The following is a 21,380-nucleotide window of genomic DNA, read 5'->3' on the forward strand; positions in this document are numbered from 1 at the left end:
TTGTAAATACACAAGTACCTACAGTAGGTCTTGATTGTGTTTTCTTTCTGATTAAGTTTATGCTCTTTCATCTACTAATGTGGATTTTTTTATGTTTAGTGTAATAAAAGAGCACTGAATTCATGTTGTTGTACATAAATTTGCTTTGAAATTGAATCAGAATATATTGATACTTTTGCACAGCTTGTATCTTGCGATTCTATCTATATCAGTGTTGAAATAAAACATGGCAGAAGAAGGTATAAAAGAATAATTAAGGAACCATAGAGTGAAAGTTCCATTTTGCTAATCCATTTTCAAGTGCACAAAATTTTGAATTAATAATGATGTAACATTGGTCTATGTAATTGCAGCAAGGGACAAATAACAAAGTAATTATAATGGAGCTGTCTACCCTTGGCAGTCTGTACAACATGTTAGAGGAACCCCAGAATTCCTTTGGACTGGAAGAGGAGGAGTTTTTGAGAGTTGTGAATCATGTTGGTGAGTGAATATTACCTTTTGGTCAATAAAATTGAAACTGTATACCTTTTTATCTTTGGTAGTTTAATTAGAAGTCATGGTTGATTTCTTAAATGTGTCAAAGGTACAGTGTCATTTGGAGAATTATTTTTGCATAATAAATTATAAACATAAATTTTTTTTTGATAATATGCTATAAAACTGAGGTAAGCTTTGTGAATAGCATGCTTTTGTGTTGAAGCCACATTATATATATCCTTGGGGCCCCGAGTGGTCTAAAGTGCACTCTGTTACAGATCACTGCCATCTCATCTCTGTCTATGTGGGTTCGAGTCTCGGATTCAGCCAATGTGGGTATGTGAGAATGTTTGCCAGTAGCTTCTCGTGGGTCAGTGGTTCTTTCCGGGGTTTTCCCGGGTTCTTCCTCCATCATTAATACTGGCCGCCATGTATAGCCTTTTGTGTGCTGGAAGATGGCGTTAAACCCCACAACAACAACAACAACAATATATACCCTTAATTGCACAAGATTTCTCATCATCATTTTGAAGTCTTAAAAGTTATAGTAACCGTCCAGTCTAATTGTGTTTATCTGACTTCCTTCTATGTTCACATTAGTGATTGCTAAATCACCAGTGGCAATACAAATTCTCCAATGGCAATTTATTTAAATAAAAGTGATATATTTAGCGATTGAAAGATATGGAGTCTGTGCTGTTTGCAGATTTTGCGTTGAGTTTGCTGATGTCTGTTAGTATAATGTATTTTCAAGATTGTATAAATGATGTGATGGGTTAACATTTTTTTAACAAAAGAACATACAGAAAAGCATAATTCAGCTTAAATCTAACTTTTATTAGTTTGGTACAGAAAACCTTCAGAAGAAGATGCGTAATGTGGAAGAAAATACCGTTTAATAATGGGGAATGACTAGAGTTGAATAGTAGAATGGAATATTACATAGGGCAGCCCTTTACTCTTGGATAATCTTTCATTTGATTTTTTTTTCTTCAGAGCTATATTTGGTGACTAGTTATGAAATACTGACATCACATTAACTTGTTTTTAATCAGCTTTTGTTTTAACTCATCGTAGTGAAAGAGTTATTCAAAGTTAAACATTTTCAAAGCTCATTTGTATCTGTGAATGAAATTAGACTATGCTATTTTTGTGTAAGTGACATTGTTGTCATACCTGCATTTGCAAATGTTGACACACATTATCATTGTTCTGATGCAGCCAAAAATTGTATAGTCATCAGTTTTAAGATTGCACTTGCAGTACACCACAACACTTGTAGATAGTATAAAGATCTTTATTTACTGTAAGGATCAAATTGTTAATATAAATTTCTGTTTATCTCAGCATATACATTCAGTACTGTTTCTTGAGTTACAGAATACGTTATCTTTATTTTTGATGTTAGGATCTGTTTCCAGATTTTTTTGCTGTTCCTTATTTTTGACATTTTTAGAACTTTTGATATTAACTGATATATATATATATATAGCTGATATGATGTATAATGAAAAGACACACACAAAATGCAATTTCACTCTTTTCTTGTGGTTACTAATAGAATGTTAAAAGCATGCTATATTTTGCAATGATTTTCTTAAATAAGAAACTGAAAATAAATATTTGTCTGTGTCATCTGGTTTTATGTATTGAATACACTACATACATGCATAATGTACTTCCTTATTGTATATTCCTATAATTTGTTTTTATAAATATCTATGTAGTTTCTGGGATCAAGCATCTGAGGGAAAATGGTATTGCACACAGAGACATTAAACCAGGAAACATATTGCGATATAAAGGGGATGATGGAAGGTAAAGAGCTATATCATTGTATTTTAGTCAAAAGATGCATATTTTCAGCATAAACCAGGCTTGTGTTTTGGTTGTGTTTTGACCAAGAACATGTTTCTCTTTGATCATAATCTGTTTGTCATTTGGCTGCCTTGGATATGGTCATGTGACATCATTAGAGAGAACAAAGGGTAACAGGTTTAACCTCGGCTTGACTGTAGCACGATGGGGAAGATGGGAGCTACAGTATTAAGCTATCATTTGCATAATCAGCAAGATATCAGAGAGGAAGTCACATCTTTTTGACAAAGAAAAATATTATTTCAGTTTAATTTTGATTTGAATGTGCTTCTTTGGTCACATTGCCAAAACATTTCCCATGATTCTGGAAAATGAACCTGGAAGCTAAGAAGCAGGAAAGGTGGCACATTTGTCATTTGTGGCATGTGGTAAAGTAGTTATACTAACATCTGACTAATTTATTTGCACAGTAGTTAGCATACAAGAAAAGAGGTGAAAGTAAATTATGCTTGCTGGTGACTCCTGGTTATGAATGCTTAAAAATATAGAAATAATTTATTTTCTTTTTTTGTGGACATTTTCTGTCTTCCAATTCAAATTAGTTTTTTGTTCTAGTAACTTGTACAGATGTAACACCCATCACAATAATGTAATTCTTGATAATATGGAGTTAAAAATCAATATTATCCCCAATATTCATCAGCTTATAAGTTGTGTTATGTGTTTAGGCTCAAATAAACATTAACACAAGAAAGCGTGAAAAGAACAAGCTTTGAAAATAATAATAAATAATTTATTTCCCTGGAAAAATACTGTAAAAGTGAAAAGAGTATGAAAACTTATGGTTTCCAGAATCAAATCCAAAAATAATACATGAATAATCCACAATTTTTTTTTTTTTAAAGTCATAGTAATGAAATGTTTTAATGATTCCAAGTTCAAGTCCCGACGAAGAATCCAAGATGGAAGGCGATGATGTATGCTGTAGTCTATACTGTGTTGACATCTACAGTTCTTTGTATAAACATAATAATCCTCTGGTCTTGGAAATCCAAATAGAGTTTTCAAGAAAAGTCCTTGTTAAAGAGTTCTGTATGAATACAATAATATTTCCAGAGAAACGAATTAATCTTCTAGAGTGATCTAAAGAAAAATTAATATATAACTCAAAAACTCAAAACTTCAGTGCTAGTCACAACAGAAGAAAATTTGACATCAAGTGTTTAAAAGCCCGGGCTCTTGAGATCTCTCTCTCTAAACATCACTCTTGATACCAAGTATTTCGCAATTTCGGAAATGCCTAATTGCAAAATAGAGGATGACGTGATCATGTTTATATGTAAAAGTCACATAGCTCCCATATGTCCTTGATAAGAACCAATCATTTTACTCCAAGAAAAAGTTGTTTACTTGACCCTCAATCAAGGCCAGGAACTATGCCAAAAATAGAAACAAGTGTTTCTATTATTTGGTATTTAAGTTAAAACTCAGGTCAAACTGAATTTTCTGGAAAATATTAAATTCCTAGTAAACAGAATTACATTATATTGACATGTAAAGAAAATAAAAAGACTCCAAAACCCACAAAGAATCAAATCAAACAAACAACTTAAATCAAATATAAATTAAATCAAATATATGTAACAGTTGACTTGACTATAAGTCGACCCCACCCTTTTTTAGGCTACAGAAAAAGTTTCTCTTTTAACCTTCAATAAATCATAGTGACTTTTGCAAGTTAGATCCATCTAGAGGGGTGACTGGTTGTTAGTGAGTCAGAGTTGCACTTTGGAAAAATAAACAAGCTATACTAGTTAGGAAAAACCAGTGTAAAATACAATTATATTATTGAGTGGAATGTTTCACAAGTAAATTGACAACTTATTGTCCTAATTAAATCCATAATACTTGACATTGTAAATACATTTATATGATAAATCCATTAATTCAAATTTAGGTCAAATACTGGTATAAAACTAGTAATTCAGAATGATCCAATTCACAATATCCTGTAGTATGTTAATTCCACACATCGTTCAAATAAACAAAGTTAAGTCCACATTTTTGTGAGTGACAGTATCCTATGAATGTCACTATCTAATGTCAACTGGTACAAAGTTAAGGAATTCATTGTCATTGTCTGATAATGTTCTGAAGTCCTCCATCGTTGTCTAGTCATTGTAAATATCATCTAAGTTTCCTTAGCTTCGCTATCATTTGTGGGTGCATACATAGAGCCTGAGCTTGGACTTTGCTAGTTACACTTTGATCATATAGTCTGTGAAATCTATTAAAAGCTGCAACTGAACATGTGCTGCCAGATCACAGGGAGTTGATGTGGGAAAACAAAGGGGATGCTGCTTTTAGAAGCTGGGGGATTAAGGTCAAACATGCATAGGAAGTTGTAAACTCTTCATAGCACTGAAACTCTACATGGCACTGAACAAGTACATACAGTCAAACCCACTTATCTTGACCTCGGTTATCTTGAGAACCCATGTATGTTAAGTGTTTTGGTCTGGTCTCAAAAAAATCCTTCTTTGTAATGCTAATGTTTCATTGTTTATCTCAACCCCTGTTAAGTCAATAACCCTGCTACGTTGGGCATAAGTTATGGTCCAAAGTAACATGTGGACCCATTTAATTTGACAAAATGCAATTTTTAATGTCTATCTCAGAGATTTTTTTTTGCAATAAATGATCCAGCATTTCCACTACTACCGGGGTACCATGTACTGGCAAGGATGGAAAAAGTTGGTACAAGACCAGATTTTACTTGTACAAATACTTATCAACGAATCTTATCAATGCATGGTTTATCACTTGCATGGAGTGGAGAAAATTATGTTGTAAACAATACTTAAGAGTAAGGAAATTGAATGAATGCATTTCTGACTTTTACAGGAGCAGTGTTCATAATGGACATTATCACATGTCAACACCACGACAATACAGTTCATCCCACACAGCATCGCGAATTTGTTCTTATCTGTAACTTGGAAAATTATCAGGTCAACATTATTAAATGTAGCTAAAAATACCTAATTTGTTTTACACAGTATATTTAAAATAAATTAGATACTTTTAGCAACATTTAATGATGTGGACCTGAAAATATACAGTTACAGAGAGGATAAAATTCACAATGCTTTGTGGAACAGCTATAGTATAATCCCATTCCAATATTGTCACGGTCAGTTACCAACTTAATCTATAATTAACAACTTTGGTTCAGAATACAATTATAAAGTAAATAGTTAAAGTGTTTCCATACTTGGTGTGAGTGTAAGCCTTCAACTTAGCATGATTAGATCACATGACTTACAATCATCTATAAATAGAAACCCACAAAATTACAAATCAAGTTGGTTTTACACGAGTAAAATGCTCAACATGTGGATTGTTATCAAAACAGCCAGCAGATGTGTTGTTTAACAGCACAGGCATGTCATACTGGTGCTTTTAATATATATATATATATATATATATATATATACTCGCGTATAAGCTGCAAAAATTTAGGAAAAAAATAAGGCCTGGAAGAAGGGGGGTCGGCTTATCTGTGGGCCAAAGTCCAAGTCTGAAATTGTTAATGCTTTTTTCCCTCAATTTCCAGCATTTATTGTTTCTGTGGATCGCCGAAGATGAGATCACATGCCTAATGATGCCACATGGCTCATAAGATTTGTGCTGTCGTGAAGTGAAACAAATATTTTTTTCTAACTTAAGTGGTAGGATAATGAATGAAAAACATGTTTTAACGTACTTGACGTCTATTTGACAGATGTCCATCCACCAGAAAATGCAGCCATACGTGTTATTTGAGCCACAGTGGTACTGTATTTTTCAAAAGAACCGCCATATTAGTAATCTCCAGTCAAGTATTTAACCCTCAGCTAATCAGTAATCATTAAACTCTACGGTATCATACAAATGCACGCTAGCTTATTTCAGTGTAAATATGAAAAGAATCTACGTAAAAAAATAAAAGAATTACGATACTGAAGGTATATACGACAAACATTTTGATCGAGAGTAGAAATACATGTACGATAGTCTTAAAGGAACAGTAGCAAGAGGCTTCATAGGGGTTTGTTGCACGCACGCTTAGGAAGGGTAAATAACAGGGCAATATATGAGTCAGCGTGAATAATTGTAAAACAATATAATTTGTGGGATTTCTTTGACTGGTGTTTTAGAAGTAATCGGCAGCCACAGTTTATATACTACTGTTGTTTAGTTGTTTGTAAAGCAAAGTGGTTTGTTAGCAGTAGAGTGTACAATAGCTACCATATGCTTAATCTGTGGTAAATGCCTCGGGGATAATAGGTTTGTTTTGTTTCACAATGCCAATGACTTTACTAATACATGCCGACTCTCAGATGTATTGTTTAATGAGATATGGTAATGGACATGGTTTCTGCTCAAAGTTATAAACTGTCACAATACTTGAATAATGTCCACGCTGAAACCAATAACATTTTGATCAATTGAATCACACTACCGGTAGTTTAAAAAAACAACACAAATAAACAACAGTGATAAATAATTATCAAATACAAATTGATAACCGACCACACATGGAAATAATTACAGGATAAGGTATATAAATAGTATACTACCACTATAAGAAATTATTTCAGTTTAATCTCTCTAGAAGTTTATATTCAATTCAATCAGATAAAATGAATAGTACTGGAAGTAAAAGAAAGCGTTAAAGTTATTGAATATGCAGAATAGTCTTAAAGGAACAATAGCGAGAGGCTTCATAGGGGTTTGTTGCGAGCACGCTTAGGAAGGGTAAATAACGGGGCAGTATACGAGTCAGCATGAATAATTGTAAAACAATATAATTTGTGGGATTTCTTTGACAGGTGTTTTAGAAGTTATCGGCAGCCACAGCTTATATACTACTGTTGTTTAGTTGTTTGTAAAGGAAAGTGGTTTTGTTAGCGGTAGAGTGTTGTATAATAACTACCATATGCTTAATCTGTAGTAAATGCCTCGGGGATAACAGGTTTTTTTGTTGCACAATGCCAGTGACTTTACTAATACATGCCGACTCTCAGATGTATTGTTTAATAAGATATGGTTTCTGCTCAAAGTTATAAACTGTCACAATACTTGAATAATGTCCACGCTGAAACCAATCATTTTGATCAATTGAATCACACTACCGGTAGTTTAAAAAAAACAGAAATAAACAACAATGATAAATAATTGTCAAATACAAACTGATAACCAACCACACATGGAAATAATTACAGGATAATGTATATAAATAGTATACTACCACTATAAGAAATTATTTCAGTTTAATCTCTCTAGAAGTTTATATTCAATTCAATCAGACAAAATGAATAGTGTTGGAAGTAAAAGAAAGCGTTCTGTTTATGATGCAGCATTCAAACTTAAAGTTATTGAATATGCAGAAGCAAATAACAACTGTGCTGCAGCACACAAATTTTTTGTGAACGAGTAGCAAGTATGGGAATGGCGGAAAAGCAAAGCAGCATTAGAAGAAATGCCAAAATCCAAGAAGGCTCGTCAGACTGGGATTGCCTCTTTCCCTGAATTGGAGAAAGAACTCAGTGATTTTGTAAGTGAACATCGACAAAATGGATACATTGTCACATGAGCTGCAATTCGTCTACGTGCTATGCAGATGGCGAAAAATGATAAATATAAGTTAGCAGATTCAAAATTTGTTGCATCATCCGGCTGGTGTTCTCGTTTTATGAACCGGAACGGTTTCTGCCTCAGGCAGCGAACGAAGATAGCACAAAAGCTACCAAAAGACTTTGAAGAAAAAATTGAATCATTTCAGCAGTTCATCATTAAATGCAGAAAGGAGTGCTCATTTGAACTATCACAAATTGGAAATATGGATGAGACGCCTATGACCTTTGACTTACTAAGCAATAAAACAGTCAATGCTGTTGGTGAGAAAACTATTCTGATAAAAACGACCGGCCATGAAAAAACACATTTCACGGTTGTATTGGCCTGTTTAGCTGATGGATCAAAGCTGCCTCCTGTCATCATTTTTAAAAGGAAGACGCTGCTGAAAAGCATGAAATTTCCTGCTGGTGTCATCGTTTGTGCACAGCAAAAGGGATGGATGGACAAAGTGGAACAATTGAATGGTTGGAGAAAGTATGGAACAAGAGACCAGGTGCAATTCTTCGGAAACTCTCAATGCTTGTATGGGATATGTTTCGTGCACACAAGACTGATGAAGTAAAAAAGGCCGCAAAGAAAACGAAAACAACACTGGCTGTGATACCAGGAGGTTTAACGTCAGTGTTACAACCTCTTGATGCCTGCCTTAACAAACCTTTTAAGGACAAGTTACGAAAGATGTGGGCAGAATGGGTTTGTTCAGGGGCTGTGAAAATGACAAAAGGTGGGAATTTAATGAGGCCTGACATCGATTTGTTCGCCAAGTGGGTAAAAGAAGCGTGGGACTCAATTCCATCGGAAATGATGCAAAATCATTCAGGAAGTGCTGTATCAGCAATGCCATGGATGGAACAGAGGATGATGCTATATTTCAATCTGACAATGATGAGGAGAGCGATAAGGAGAACGACACACTATCGGATGACCATGATGACAATGATGACGTATATGATGAAAGCACGCCCATAACAGTAGCCAAGTTTCATGAACTGTTTGGCAAGTCTGATACAGAACCAGATTTTGAAGGATTCTAAAAGTGATAGAACTTTTATAATTCATGATTTTAGAATGAGGATTAATTAAATTTCCATTACGACTTAACACTTTCGAATTGTTTTTATTTCAACATATAAATTAGCTTTCTTACTTTCATTTTCTTTAATAATGTGATTTGCGTAAATAAACGTATTCAGAACTCACTTTGTGCATCTTGTGATGTACCAGTAGTCTAGAAATTATGGGTCAGCTCATACGTGGGTCATGCACTTTATAACAGTTTTACCAATTCAGTTTGGGGGGTCGGCTTATACGCGAACGGGCTTATACGCGAGTATATATATATATATATATATATATATATATATATATATATATATATATATATATATATATATATATATAATGTGTGTGCCACTGAAGGCAATCCAAGACAGTCATTCATGTCAACTTAGTCCATTGTCCCTGCAGTATTTGAGAACCTATATATATGGGTGGAGTCATCTATTTTTGAAATGGCAGGCACATCTCATTGAATAAGAAACTATATGTGATTGTTGCTTGTTTACCTCATAGTGTGAACATCATTTGTGATAGAAGGAAAGCAATGGAACAAGCAATGGTTTCTGAGTGAAACTCAACCATATAATACTTTATCTGATCAGTGCCAGAACTAGATTTGTTATGAACAGTGACAGAGATATTTATGAAAAATAATTTTCAGTCATGAAATGCTGACCCACCTAACACAAAGAAAATAGAACTTTCATTTTTTTGTAAAAGATATTTTTATTTTCATCATTGTATCTATTTGATAAGCTTGAAACCTCAGTTACTTTGAATTGAAAAATACATATATTTTATGTACACAAATGGTGTTATAGTACTTTTTGATTGGCATTTTCTGTACCAATGATACCACTATCCAGACCACACATGCACTTATTTATCCACAATTGTTTTTGTGTTGTATGGCCATCTGGATCATATCATAAGTTATGGACCCCAACTAGCTTGTCATCATGAGGGATAAAGATACATTGGTTTCATTATTTTCTGTTTATACTTTTTCTTTTTCAGTTAAAAATTCACCAAATGCTGGACAGGAAGAGAAACATCAAAACTATTCTAAGCATGTTTTAGCAAAGAGCCTGTAAATGTTCTGTTTAACAGTACAGGCCTAGCTATTAATATAATTAATATGTGTGCCACTGAAGATATAACCAAGACAACAAACGAAGTCAAGTCATTCCAGTGTGTCTGCAATATTTGGGCACCTATATACTTGGTGGAAACATTAAAATCTCAGGCACATTTCATTGAATAATAGACTACATATGATTTGTCGCTTGTAATACTTCATGGTGTGATCATCATTTGTGATAGAAGGAAAACAATGGAACAAGCAATGCTTTCTGTGGGAAACTCAACCATATAATACTTTATCTGATCAGCATCAGAACTTGACTAGAAATGAGCAGTGACTGAAGAATTAATAAAAAGGTGCCCCATCGCTTTTTATTGATCAGTCATGAAATGACCCATCTAGCACGGAGAAAACAGAAATCACATGTTTTGAATGATATATTTTTTCCTTCAATGTATATAGGTGATAAGATTAAATCTTTGATTACTTTGAACAGAAAGTATATATATATATATATATATATATATATATATATATATATATATATATATATATATATATATATATATATATATATATATATATATATATATATATATATATATATATATATATATATATATATATTATGTACTGGAATGTTGTTACTGTTCTTTTTGATTGGCATTTTATGTAGGAATTCCACCCTATCCAGACCTCTTGTACCTGCACATATTTATTCCCAATCTTTTGTGTTAGATGGTTATCTGGTACAGTTAACTATCATGTCTTAATGAGGGTGAGCTATACATTGTTTGAATTATTTTCTATTTATACTTTTACTTTTTCATTTAAAAAATTCACTGCATGTCAAATGGGAAGGGGAATTTAAAAACTTGTTCTGTTATAGATATAAGCATGTTTTAATAGGTCATTTTTCCTGATGTCTGAATGAAAGATACAGTACATTCTGAATCCTTATAATTTACTTTGCAGATCTATTTACAAACTGACAGATTTTGGAGCAGCCCGTGAGCTTGAGGAAGAGGAGCAGTTTATGTCCTTGTATGGGACAGAAGAATACCTAGTAAGCTAAAGGGATTTAAAGGGTTATAATTTTGTAATGAAATATATTTGGGATGATGATGATGATGGTGAATGTAATGATGATGGTACAAGTAGAAATAATGATCATACTGATGAAATATTGAACAAAAGGATTAGGCAAATATATGCAATGAATTATTGGCAAATCATTTTACCATGCCTGTGGAAGCCAATGACAGGGACAGTATGGCATAAAATATTTTGTTATAGTTAGCACAGAACCCTAGTTGGTCTGACACTGTCGGTGGTGCTGAAGAGAGTAAAGCGATCTTAATTTCTTGTTTTTTTTTTCGTAGCCACAACCATGATCATTAATTCATGTAATAACAAATTAGACATTTAACTGAAACAATAACAGGATTGGAAATTATCCACTTACTTACTCATCCTGTTAAATTGTTGACAAGAGAAGTTTTTGTTAATATAAAAAAACCAGTGGAAAATTAAATACAATTAGTCAGCAGGACAAGTAGAAATATATACAGTTATTTGAGGCCTTTCGAAATTCTAATGAACATACCTCCATTACCCATTGATTGTAAAGTTTAATTACTGTGAATTGTTTCCTAGATCTTCTAAGATGTGCTTTATATATATATATATATATATATATATATATATATATATATATATATATGCTTAAATAGAAAATGTTTTTTGGTGTCTTCACAAGTTAATTTTTTACCTGCTTTATGTATTGGGACATATTTTGTATGTAGTTTAACAGTGTAACCTCATGTGATTTTTTTGGCATATCTTATCTTGTTAGTTGTAAAAATCTGATGAATTTACATTGCATCAGGTATTTATTGACCAGGACATGCTCAGAGTATGGAAAATTGCTAATGATCATGAATTATCCACTGGGGGAAATTACTAATGATCATGAATTATCCAGTGTGGAAAATTGCTAATGATCATGAATTATCCAGTGTGGGAAATTACTAATGATCATGAATTATCCACTGGGGGAAATTACTAATGATCATGAATTATCCAGTGTGGGAAATTGCTAATGATCATGAATTATCGACTGGGGGAAATTACTAATGATCATGAATTATCCAGAATGGGAAATTACTAATGATCATGACTTATCCAGTATGGGAAATTACTAATGATCATGAATGATCCAGTGTGGGAAATTACTAATGATCATGACTTATCCAGTGTGGGAAATTACTAATGATCATGACTTATCCAGTATGGGAAATTACTAATGATCATGAATTATCCACTGGGGGAAATTACTAATGATCATGAATTATCCAGAATGGGAAATTACTAATGATCATGACTTATCCAGTATGGTAAATTACTAATGATCATGAATGATCCAGTGTGGGAAATTACTAATGATCATGAATTATCCAGTATGAGAAATTACTAATGATCATGAATTATCCAGTGTGGTAAATTACTAATGATCATGAATGATCCAGTATGGGAAATTACTTATGAACATGAATTATCCAGTATGGGTAATGAATAAGTATGGAAAATTACTTAATTACTAAGTATGGGAAATTACTTAATTACTAAGTATGGGAAATTACTTAATGAATAAGTATGGGAAATTACTTATGATCATGAATTATCCAGAGCACGGAAGCAACCTTTTCAGCTATAGGACGTCATCAGTTATTCCGTAATTCCAATGTTTTTTGTGCACATGCTGCCATTATGTACTAATCTGCTATTGTTCAGACCTTGCATGCATTGTAGTCGCCTCGTTTTGATACAAAGAATATAATTGGCAATCTCAACACATTAATAATAATAATGATAATATTTTTATTATTATTATTATTATTTAAATCTGCTTCTATATTCTTTTTATTTGCAGGTATTTTAACAACAGTACATATGTGGCTAGTATGCATTTCATGGCATTATCTGGCTACATTAAGTCCATAAATATTTTTTACCGAAAATCAAATGAGCAAACTAAGATTTTCAACACCATCGTGCCTTCTCTATACTGAAATAACAAATCGATGATCAGTACTTTGCCTTCCATACCCAGATGGGGAACTTTTCAGCAAAATATAATCTCTGTTCTGCACATTAAAAAGGGGCCCTGAGTGGCCGAGTGGTCTGAAGCACTCTCCATTATGGATCACTGCCATCTCACCTATGTCTGCGTGAGTTCGAGTCTCGAATTCGGCCAATGTGGGTATGTGAGAAAGCTTGACAGTAGCTTCTTGTGGGTCAGTGGTTCTTTCCAGGTTTTTCCCAGGTTTTTCCTCCACCATTAATACTGGCTGTCATGTATAGCCTATCGTGTGCTGAAAAATGACATTAAACCCCACAAGAACAACAACAACAACAACAACAATTTCATCTGAGTGAACTCAAATGAGTTCATGAAAGTTTTGATAATTCTTGGAAATGTATAAGTTGTTCCTTCTGAAATGTATGCAAGTATATCACTTAAGTACCATTAAATTGCTATTTCATTGTCTTCACCTTCATCAGAATATTGCACATTAATGTTACCATACTCGCCAATTTCAGTAACTCAAGGTTAGCCATATACCATCACCCTATTCACTGCCCCTGCTAAAACAAGTTGAGTCCTGTGCTTCATTACCTTAATTTCTAATTGCTTTAAATAACTTCATATATATTTTAATCCATGCAGTGAGAGGTGTTGAAGGTGCAACTATCAGTGAAGCTTCCTTGCACCATCCCCTACAGGAGTTGGTCAACATTGTCTCCAAGATTATCTTGTTTTGCGTTAGGTCTGAAATCTTAAAATGTGTATTTCTTTGTAATTCTATTGAAGTTCAGTTAACGCATCTATTTATTTTATACAGTCTGGTATTATTCTTTCTAACAGAAGTTAGAGAGGAATGCCCAGAAATCATTTTACATGGATGTGCCATCACAGAATGCCAGGATGTCCTGTTTAACAAAATTCAAGAATTTACTATTACCACTGTACAAGTAATAATAGTGGAAGGGAAGTAACTCTTGCAATCTGGAAGGATATTTCAGTTTTTGTCTGTGTCATTTATATTGACAAAAGCACAGACATGGCTATATAGTGCTGTGTAAGTTTAGGTCTTCCTAAAAAGGCAGACAAGACAATAAAAAGCCAAAAAAGGTTAAATTCCTTAAAATCCAGATTTTTTTTTTAATATGAACCACACTTGTTATGTAAAGCCCAAGACCTTAGCTGGAGTATCATCATGGAACACATTTTGGGGCAAAGAAGTTTGTACGTTAGTTGCCTCTTGAGCTTATTCTACATCCCTGAACTCACAGGATGGATACATGCCATAAAATGCATGAGTTTTTGTTAAACATCTTTGATTGGGATTCATTGAGGTATGCTTTACAGAACATAATACTAAGTGTTAATTCATTGCCATTCAACAACAGTACAGGTATTTAGAATATGGGATCAACAAGGGGCTAGAAGTCAGTCTTATTCCTTTACTTTCAAATTGCATCTAATGATGGATTTGTAATGAATATTCCGAAAGTATTTTTGTTCCCATCTTTTTTTAAGGTGATTAGAATTGTATATTTTGTCACCACAAGACATTGATTAATAGTAGAGAAAGATGCACAACAACAGTACAGGTATTTAGAATATGGGATCAACAAGGGGCTAGAAGTCAGTCTTATTCCTTTACTTTCAAATTGCATCTAATGATGGATTTGTAATGAATATTCCGAAAGTATTTTTGTTCCCATCTTTTTTTAAGGTGATTAGAATTGTATATTTTGTCACCACAAGACATTGATTAATAGTAGAGAAAGATGCACATAGCATTTTAAAGTGTCAGATTTATTACTTAGATTTGAGATGCTCAGATTCGTTTTCACATGTACTTACATCAGATGTTCATTGAAATTGTGCTAGAAAGATACCAAATACATGTCGGTGAAAAATGTGTTAAAATGTAAAGATTGGTACATGCAGCTCTTCGACTTGTCGATAGAAGTTATATTGAATGATACCTTATGAGATGTCTATTGTTCATTGTTTGTCCTTCCGTTAGCACAAGTTTGTTATCACTACTTCTTCTGAACTAGTTAGAGGAATGTCATGGCAATTTATACACACATTCATTCTATGGTCTAGGTAGTTTTAAATGAAAATGGTGTCAGAGATCTTATATGGACCACCAGTGACCAGCTTGAAAGTCTTGTTGTTCTTATTCCACCTGGATGGATGGTCATATTGACTTGGAATTTTCACCAAAAGACCTCATATGATTTTACACTGGTCCTAAATGAAAGTTGTGCTGATCTGACACTTAATATGGCTTCCCCATGCTGACATCTTGAAAATCTGTTCACTACTTCTCCTAAATGGAAATTATATTGACAGAGTTTTCATCAAAAGAATGTTTCTCACTGTTCCCACATGAAAAGGGTGACGATCTGATATACAATATTGCCACCATCTTTTAAATATTGTCCACATTTCTCCTAATGAAAAGTTGTATCATCATAGGGTTGTCACTAAAAGATATTTCATATTGTGTATGGTTGGTCAAAAATGAAAATAATACCGTTGTGGCTCCAGTATAGTGGCCATCTTAGAAATCTTATTATTGATACTCTTCATGAATGGATGCACATAATGACGTGGAGTTTTTGCCGAAAGACATTTTGTCGTTTAGGTGTGTTGTAAATGAAAATGGTGCCAATCTTACCTCCAATATGGCCATTATGATGACTATCTTGAAAAATATGGTTATCACTTCTCGTCATATCAACATGGGGTTTTAACAACAAGGCTTCTTGTGATGTCTGTCTGATCCCAAAGAAAATGGTTGCTTTGCTTGAAAATTGTTTTTTCATTTAAGAATATCAGAGATGGTTTCAGCACTTGGCAGTTAAAATAAAGAAACAGCCTTATCTTGGATTCCTGTAAATTCTTTTTGATAAGTAAAGCATTCCTTCCATTGAAGGATGCTTTTTTATAATTTCTTCTATTTTTTTATTTAGCATCCAGATGTATATGAAAGGGCAGTGTTGCGGTCACCAGCTAGACACAAGTTTACAGCTAAAGTTGATTTGTGGAGTCTTGGTGTCACATTTTACCAGGTAGCCACAGGACAGTTGCCTTTCAAACCATTTGGTGGCCGGAAGAATAGGGAAAAAATGTAAGACATGTGTAGAGTTGGAATTTGAAAATAATAGATGAATTTCATCCTTAAACCACAATGAATCACTAGTTACAGAGGAAGCTCTGAAACATTAAGAAAGGGATGGACATTGCCAGTGCGAAAAGGGGTGGGTGTGTTGGTTGTGTAGTTGAAAACTCCTTTAGTAATTGTGTTGGGAATAATTGTCAGTTAATAGATTTTTCTGAATGAATTAACTTTTTTTTCAATCTATCCAGTAACTGAAAGTTGTTTTTGTTTTTTACATTACTCCAAGTGATTTCAAAACACATCACATGTGTACCAGTAAAAACATTTGTGTATTATGTTACTGCTATTTGCATGTGACTGTAGATACTTTCTGATGTTACTGTGATTTCCTAAAAGAGGGACAGTTATTTAGAACAACATGGTCATCAGACCTGCCAACCCTTATGATTTTGCTGTAAGTCTTACGAAAATTACCCTTAAGATACTGACTTATGGCATAAAAGCAAATACTACTGGAAAATGATTGTTGCTGAAAAATCCGGATAAGTGGTTCATCTGTGTTTTATTTAGATCCGGGTTTCATATTAGAATTAGTGAAATTAGTCAGGGAACCAGACTAACTTTTAAAGCAGTACCTCTGATGCTTTAAACTGCAACTTTTTTATTCATGCGAAGAGTCTGCATGATCAAACTGTTGATTTTAGAATTTTTTTAAAATGACATCCAGCAAGCAATGCATGTTTTAGACGAAAGGGAAAATAAGCCTCTTGAAAAGTGTAAATAATCAATAATCCCAAGAATTAGGTCATGTTGAGAGATAGCAACAAGCCATTGAGCTGCATTGGGTTTGGAACTAAATTTTATGCAACTGTACTAGTGGTCAATAAACTCTATGTGTACTTTACAAACTTTTCACTTGAACGTAATGTTTATTGTCACTGCATGTTCAAATACTGAACTTTTAATTACATTTTCTGGCTTTGCAATAGCAGTTTGTGATATTTTGTTACACCTTACTGAAAACTGGTCAAGCTTACGGAAAAAAAATCAACTGCCTTACTGAGATGGACTCGTAAGGGTTGGCAGGTCTGTGTCAGAATGCTTTTTTTTAATTGTTAGTAAAACTCTGAGGTTATGATTTTATTACAGTTAGGATTTTTAAATGCAACTTAAACTCAGGAACTTGCTTATCCATAATAAATTCTGTCTATGAAGTTAAGTTTTTTGTTTGCCTATTATGCATTTCACTTGGTTTCATTGCTATCATGGAACATACTTGCAAATGAGTATGATAAAAAAAATTTCTGTTAGATACTTTCATTATGTTATACCTACTTAGTGTTCTCAGTATCAGTTGAAATGAGATGATTGGTTGCTTTTGGTCTCCTGGTTTGCATTGGCTTTCATTGTTGTTTGATCAGCAAGACCATGGAATTGTCTGAAGTATATAATATCGTGTTTCCCTAGTGATCCATGGGAGCAGTCAGGTTAAGTGATTTGCATCAAGAGCTATTTCAACTTCCTTGTGCATATTAATGTGAAAAGAGTTGTTAAAGATACTTGTGGTTCATTCATGGGATAATGTATTTAAAATCTGTTTAAAATCTATATCAGTAATTTTCATAAGAATTTTGTGCAGCTTTTTATAAAAACCTTGACTTTGTAGAATTTTCCCAATCATGACATTAGTTGGCCAAAAAGTGTTAACATATCCATCTGTTTGTCCTTCACATATTGGTTAGGTTTTTAATTCATGTCTGTGTTCATGCGCTATGGTGGGGAATTTTTTGTTCATGACAACATTATGGTGTTGTCAATAATACATTTCAGATAACAGCCAGGGAACTAATCATAATTTGTTGGTACCAAGTGTATTTCCCATTAATGTTTATATAACAAAAGTACGATGTGGCTTTTAACATTTTATTTTGCAACAAGAATATCATTGGTACTTTTTCAGGTTTGAGATTGTCCGAAGAAAAGAGAGTGGTGTAATATCTGGAGTGCAGAGAACAGAGGGAGGAGAAATTATGTGGAGCCGATCATTACCTGTCACATGTAGACACTCAAGGTGAGTCAAACATGCAGTTAAATTGAAGCACTCTAATAATTATGTGATAGTGAAAAACGTTAGCATCTTGACAAAGGAAAGCAATAACATTAACGTTTACCGTATATACTCGCGTACAAGCGCATTTGCATATAAGCCGACCCCCCCCCCCCCCAAACTGAATTGGTAAAACTGTTATAAAGTGCATGACCCACGTATAAGCCAACCCATAATTTCTAGACTACCGGTACATCACAAGATGCACAAAGTGAGTTCTGAATACGTTTATTTAGGCAAATCACATGATTAAAAAAAATGAAAGTAAGAAAGCTAATTTATATGCTGAAATAAAAACAATTCTAAAGTGTTAAGTCTTAATGGAAATTTAATTAATCCTCATTCTAAAATCATGAATTATAAAAGTTCTATCACTTTTAGAATCCTTCAAAATCTGGCTCTGTATCAGACTCGCCAAACAGTTCACGAAACTCGGCTTCTGTTACAGGCGTGCTTTCATCATATACGTTGTCATTGTCATCATGGTCATCCAATAGTGTGATTCAATTGATCAAAATATGATTGGTTTCAGCATGGACATTATTCAAGTATTGTGACAGTTTATAACTTTGAGCAGAAACCATGTCCACTACCATATCTCATTAAACAATACATCTGAGAGTTCTCATGTGTTAGTAAAGTCATTGGCATTGTGCAACAAAACAAACCTATTATCCCCATGGCATTTACCACAGATTAAGCATATGGTAGCTATTGTACAACACAATACCGCTAACAAACCACTTTGCTTTACAAGCAACTAAACAACAGTAGTATATAAACTGTGGCTGCCGATTACTTCTAAAAAGCACCTGTCAAAGAAATCCCACAAATTATATTGTTTTACACTTATTCACGCTGACTCGTATATTGACCTGTTATTTACCCTTCCTAAGCGTGCACGCAACAAACCCCTATGGAGCCTTTCGCTATTGTTCCTTTAAGACTATTGTACATGTATTTCTACTCTCGATCAAAATGTTTGTCGTATATACCTTCAGTATCGTAATTCTTTTATTTTTTTACGTAGATTCTTTTCATATTTACACTGAAATAAGCTAGCGTGCATTTGTACAATCCAGTAGAGTTTAATGATTACTGATTAGCTGAGGGTTAAATACTTGACTGGAGATTACTAATATGGCGGTTTTTTTGGAAAATACATGTACCACCGTGGCTTAAATAACACGTATGGCTGCATTTTCTGGTGGATGGACATCTGTCAGATAGATGTCAAGTACGTTAAAACATGTTTTTCATTCATTATCCTACCACTTAAGTTAGAAAAAAAAATTATTTGTTTCAATTCACGACAGCACAAATCTTATGAGCCATGTGGCATCATTAGGCATGTAATCTCATCTTTGGCGATCGACAGAAACAATAAATACTGGAAATCGAGGGGAAAAAGCGTTAAATATTTCAGACTTGGACTTTGGCCCGCAGATAAGCCTATCCCCCCTTCTTCCAGGCCTTATTTTTTTCCTAAATTTTTCGGCTTATACACGAGTATATACGGTAGTTGGTTTTAATATCGTTAAGCAGGTTTTCATAATTTTATAATTGTTATTTCAATGTAATGTTGGTAAGCAAGCTTTCATAACTTCACCTTTAAGTTTTGAATTTAATGTGGTTAAGACAGTTTTCAGAATTTCACCTTGTTAAGTTGTTGTTGTTGTTGTTGTTGTGGGGTTTAATTCCATTTTTCAGCACACGATAGGCTATACATGGTGGCCAGTATTAATGGTGGATGAAGAACCCGGGAAAATCCCGGAAGGAAACACCGACCCACGAGAAGCTACTGGCAAGCTTTCTCACACACCAACATTGGCCGAATCCAAGACTCAAACCCATGCAAACAGAGGTGAGATGGCAGTGATCTGTAGCAGAGAGCATATTAGACCACTTGGCCACTCAGGGGCCCCCCTTCTTAAGTTAAATAAGGCAGTTTTAATAACTTTTCACATTTAATGTAACATAGTTAAATCAGTTTTCATAACCTTTTTTATTTGAATGTAATAATGGATAAGCCAGTTATTATAATTTAAGCTTTATTATTTGAATGTAATGTTGTTAAGTCAGTTTTCATAACTTCACCTAACTATAATGTGGTTAAGGTGTCTGTTTGAAAAGAGAATGATTTAGCAAATCAAGTTCTGACAATCAGATATTTCAGATATTTCATGCAGATTTTTTATAAGGGTGAGTTTTACTCTTGGTTTGTTTGTTCTTTTCAGAAGATATTACTTGCCAAATTATTTTTTATGAAAATAATTTGAGAATATTTATAAGGGAAGTAACAAGGATGCGCACTGCAATAAATATTTTTCTTTGCTATTTCAGTGGTCTTAAACTCCTTGTAACCCCTCTTCTGGCAGGTTTACTAGAGACTGATCCACAGAGAGTCTGGTCATTTGATACCTTTTTCAAAGAAGTGGATGACATCATCTCTAAAGTGAAGATTGATGTCTTCTGTCCTCAGACCTGGGCCTGCCTAAATGTCTACATTGATGCAGGAGATAAGTAAGTTGTAAATTTAGTCCAGTCAGCATAATCTTGTCATGGCCATGGAACAGTGCATTTGCTAGATTCATCTAGAGATTTACTCAGGAATAGAAGAAAGTTATTGCTTCCCTCATTTTCATACATGGCTACTAGCATCTCAGCTTAGGTGACTGTCAGTGGATCTGTTCTCTTATAAGAAGTGTGGTCTACCCTTATTCTCGCAAAGAAGACCATGGTAGAAGTAGGCCACTCAGCATTGCCTCCTACTATTACCTGTTCTAACAATAATGTGATCAAAGAATGTGTACAGAGGAGAAATCAGATTTTTCAGTAAACTATGTTTCTCTGGAAATACTTACATGATCACAATACTATTAAGCCCTATCACACCTCCCTGCAAATGTAATCATCTTCATTGAGGTATCACTCAAACAAAACTGGT

The 21,380-nt window shown here is 33.8% G+C and overlaps 1 protein-coding gene across 1 annotated transcript in view; it reads left to right on the forward strand.

The window, feature by feature from the left end:
- The window catches only part of LOC149769401 (serine/threonine-protein kinase TBK1-like), a 67,984-nt gene that overhangs the window by 17,349 nt on the left and 29,255 nt on the right, over positions 1-21,380 (forward strand). Inside the window, exons 5-10 of the mRNA XM_089949906.1 lie at positions 354-483; positions 2,208-2,298; positions 11,099-11,189; positions 16,178-16,335; positions 18,287-18,397; positions 20,777-20,956. Coding sequence (XP_089806032.1) covers positions 354-483; positions 2,208-2,298; positions 11,099-11,189; positions 16,178-16,335; positions 18,287-18,397; positions 20,777-20,956 — 761 coding nt within the window. The remainder of the gene's footprint in view (positions 1-353; positions 484-2,207; positions 2,299-11,098; positions 11,190-16,177; positions 16,336-18,286; positions 18,398-20,776; positions 20,957-21,380) is intronic.

The sequence above is a fragment of the Sinohyriopsis cumingii genome, unplaced genomic scaffold, assembly GCF_028554795.1.
Source record: "Sinohyriopsis cumingii isolate HCF-2022 unplaced genomic scaffold, ASM2855479v2 utg003875l, whole genome shotgun sequence".
Lineage (NCBI taxonomy): Eukaryota > Metazoa > Mollusca > Bivalvia > Unionida > Unionidae > Sinohyriopsis > Sinohyriopsis cumingii.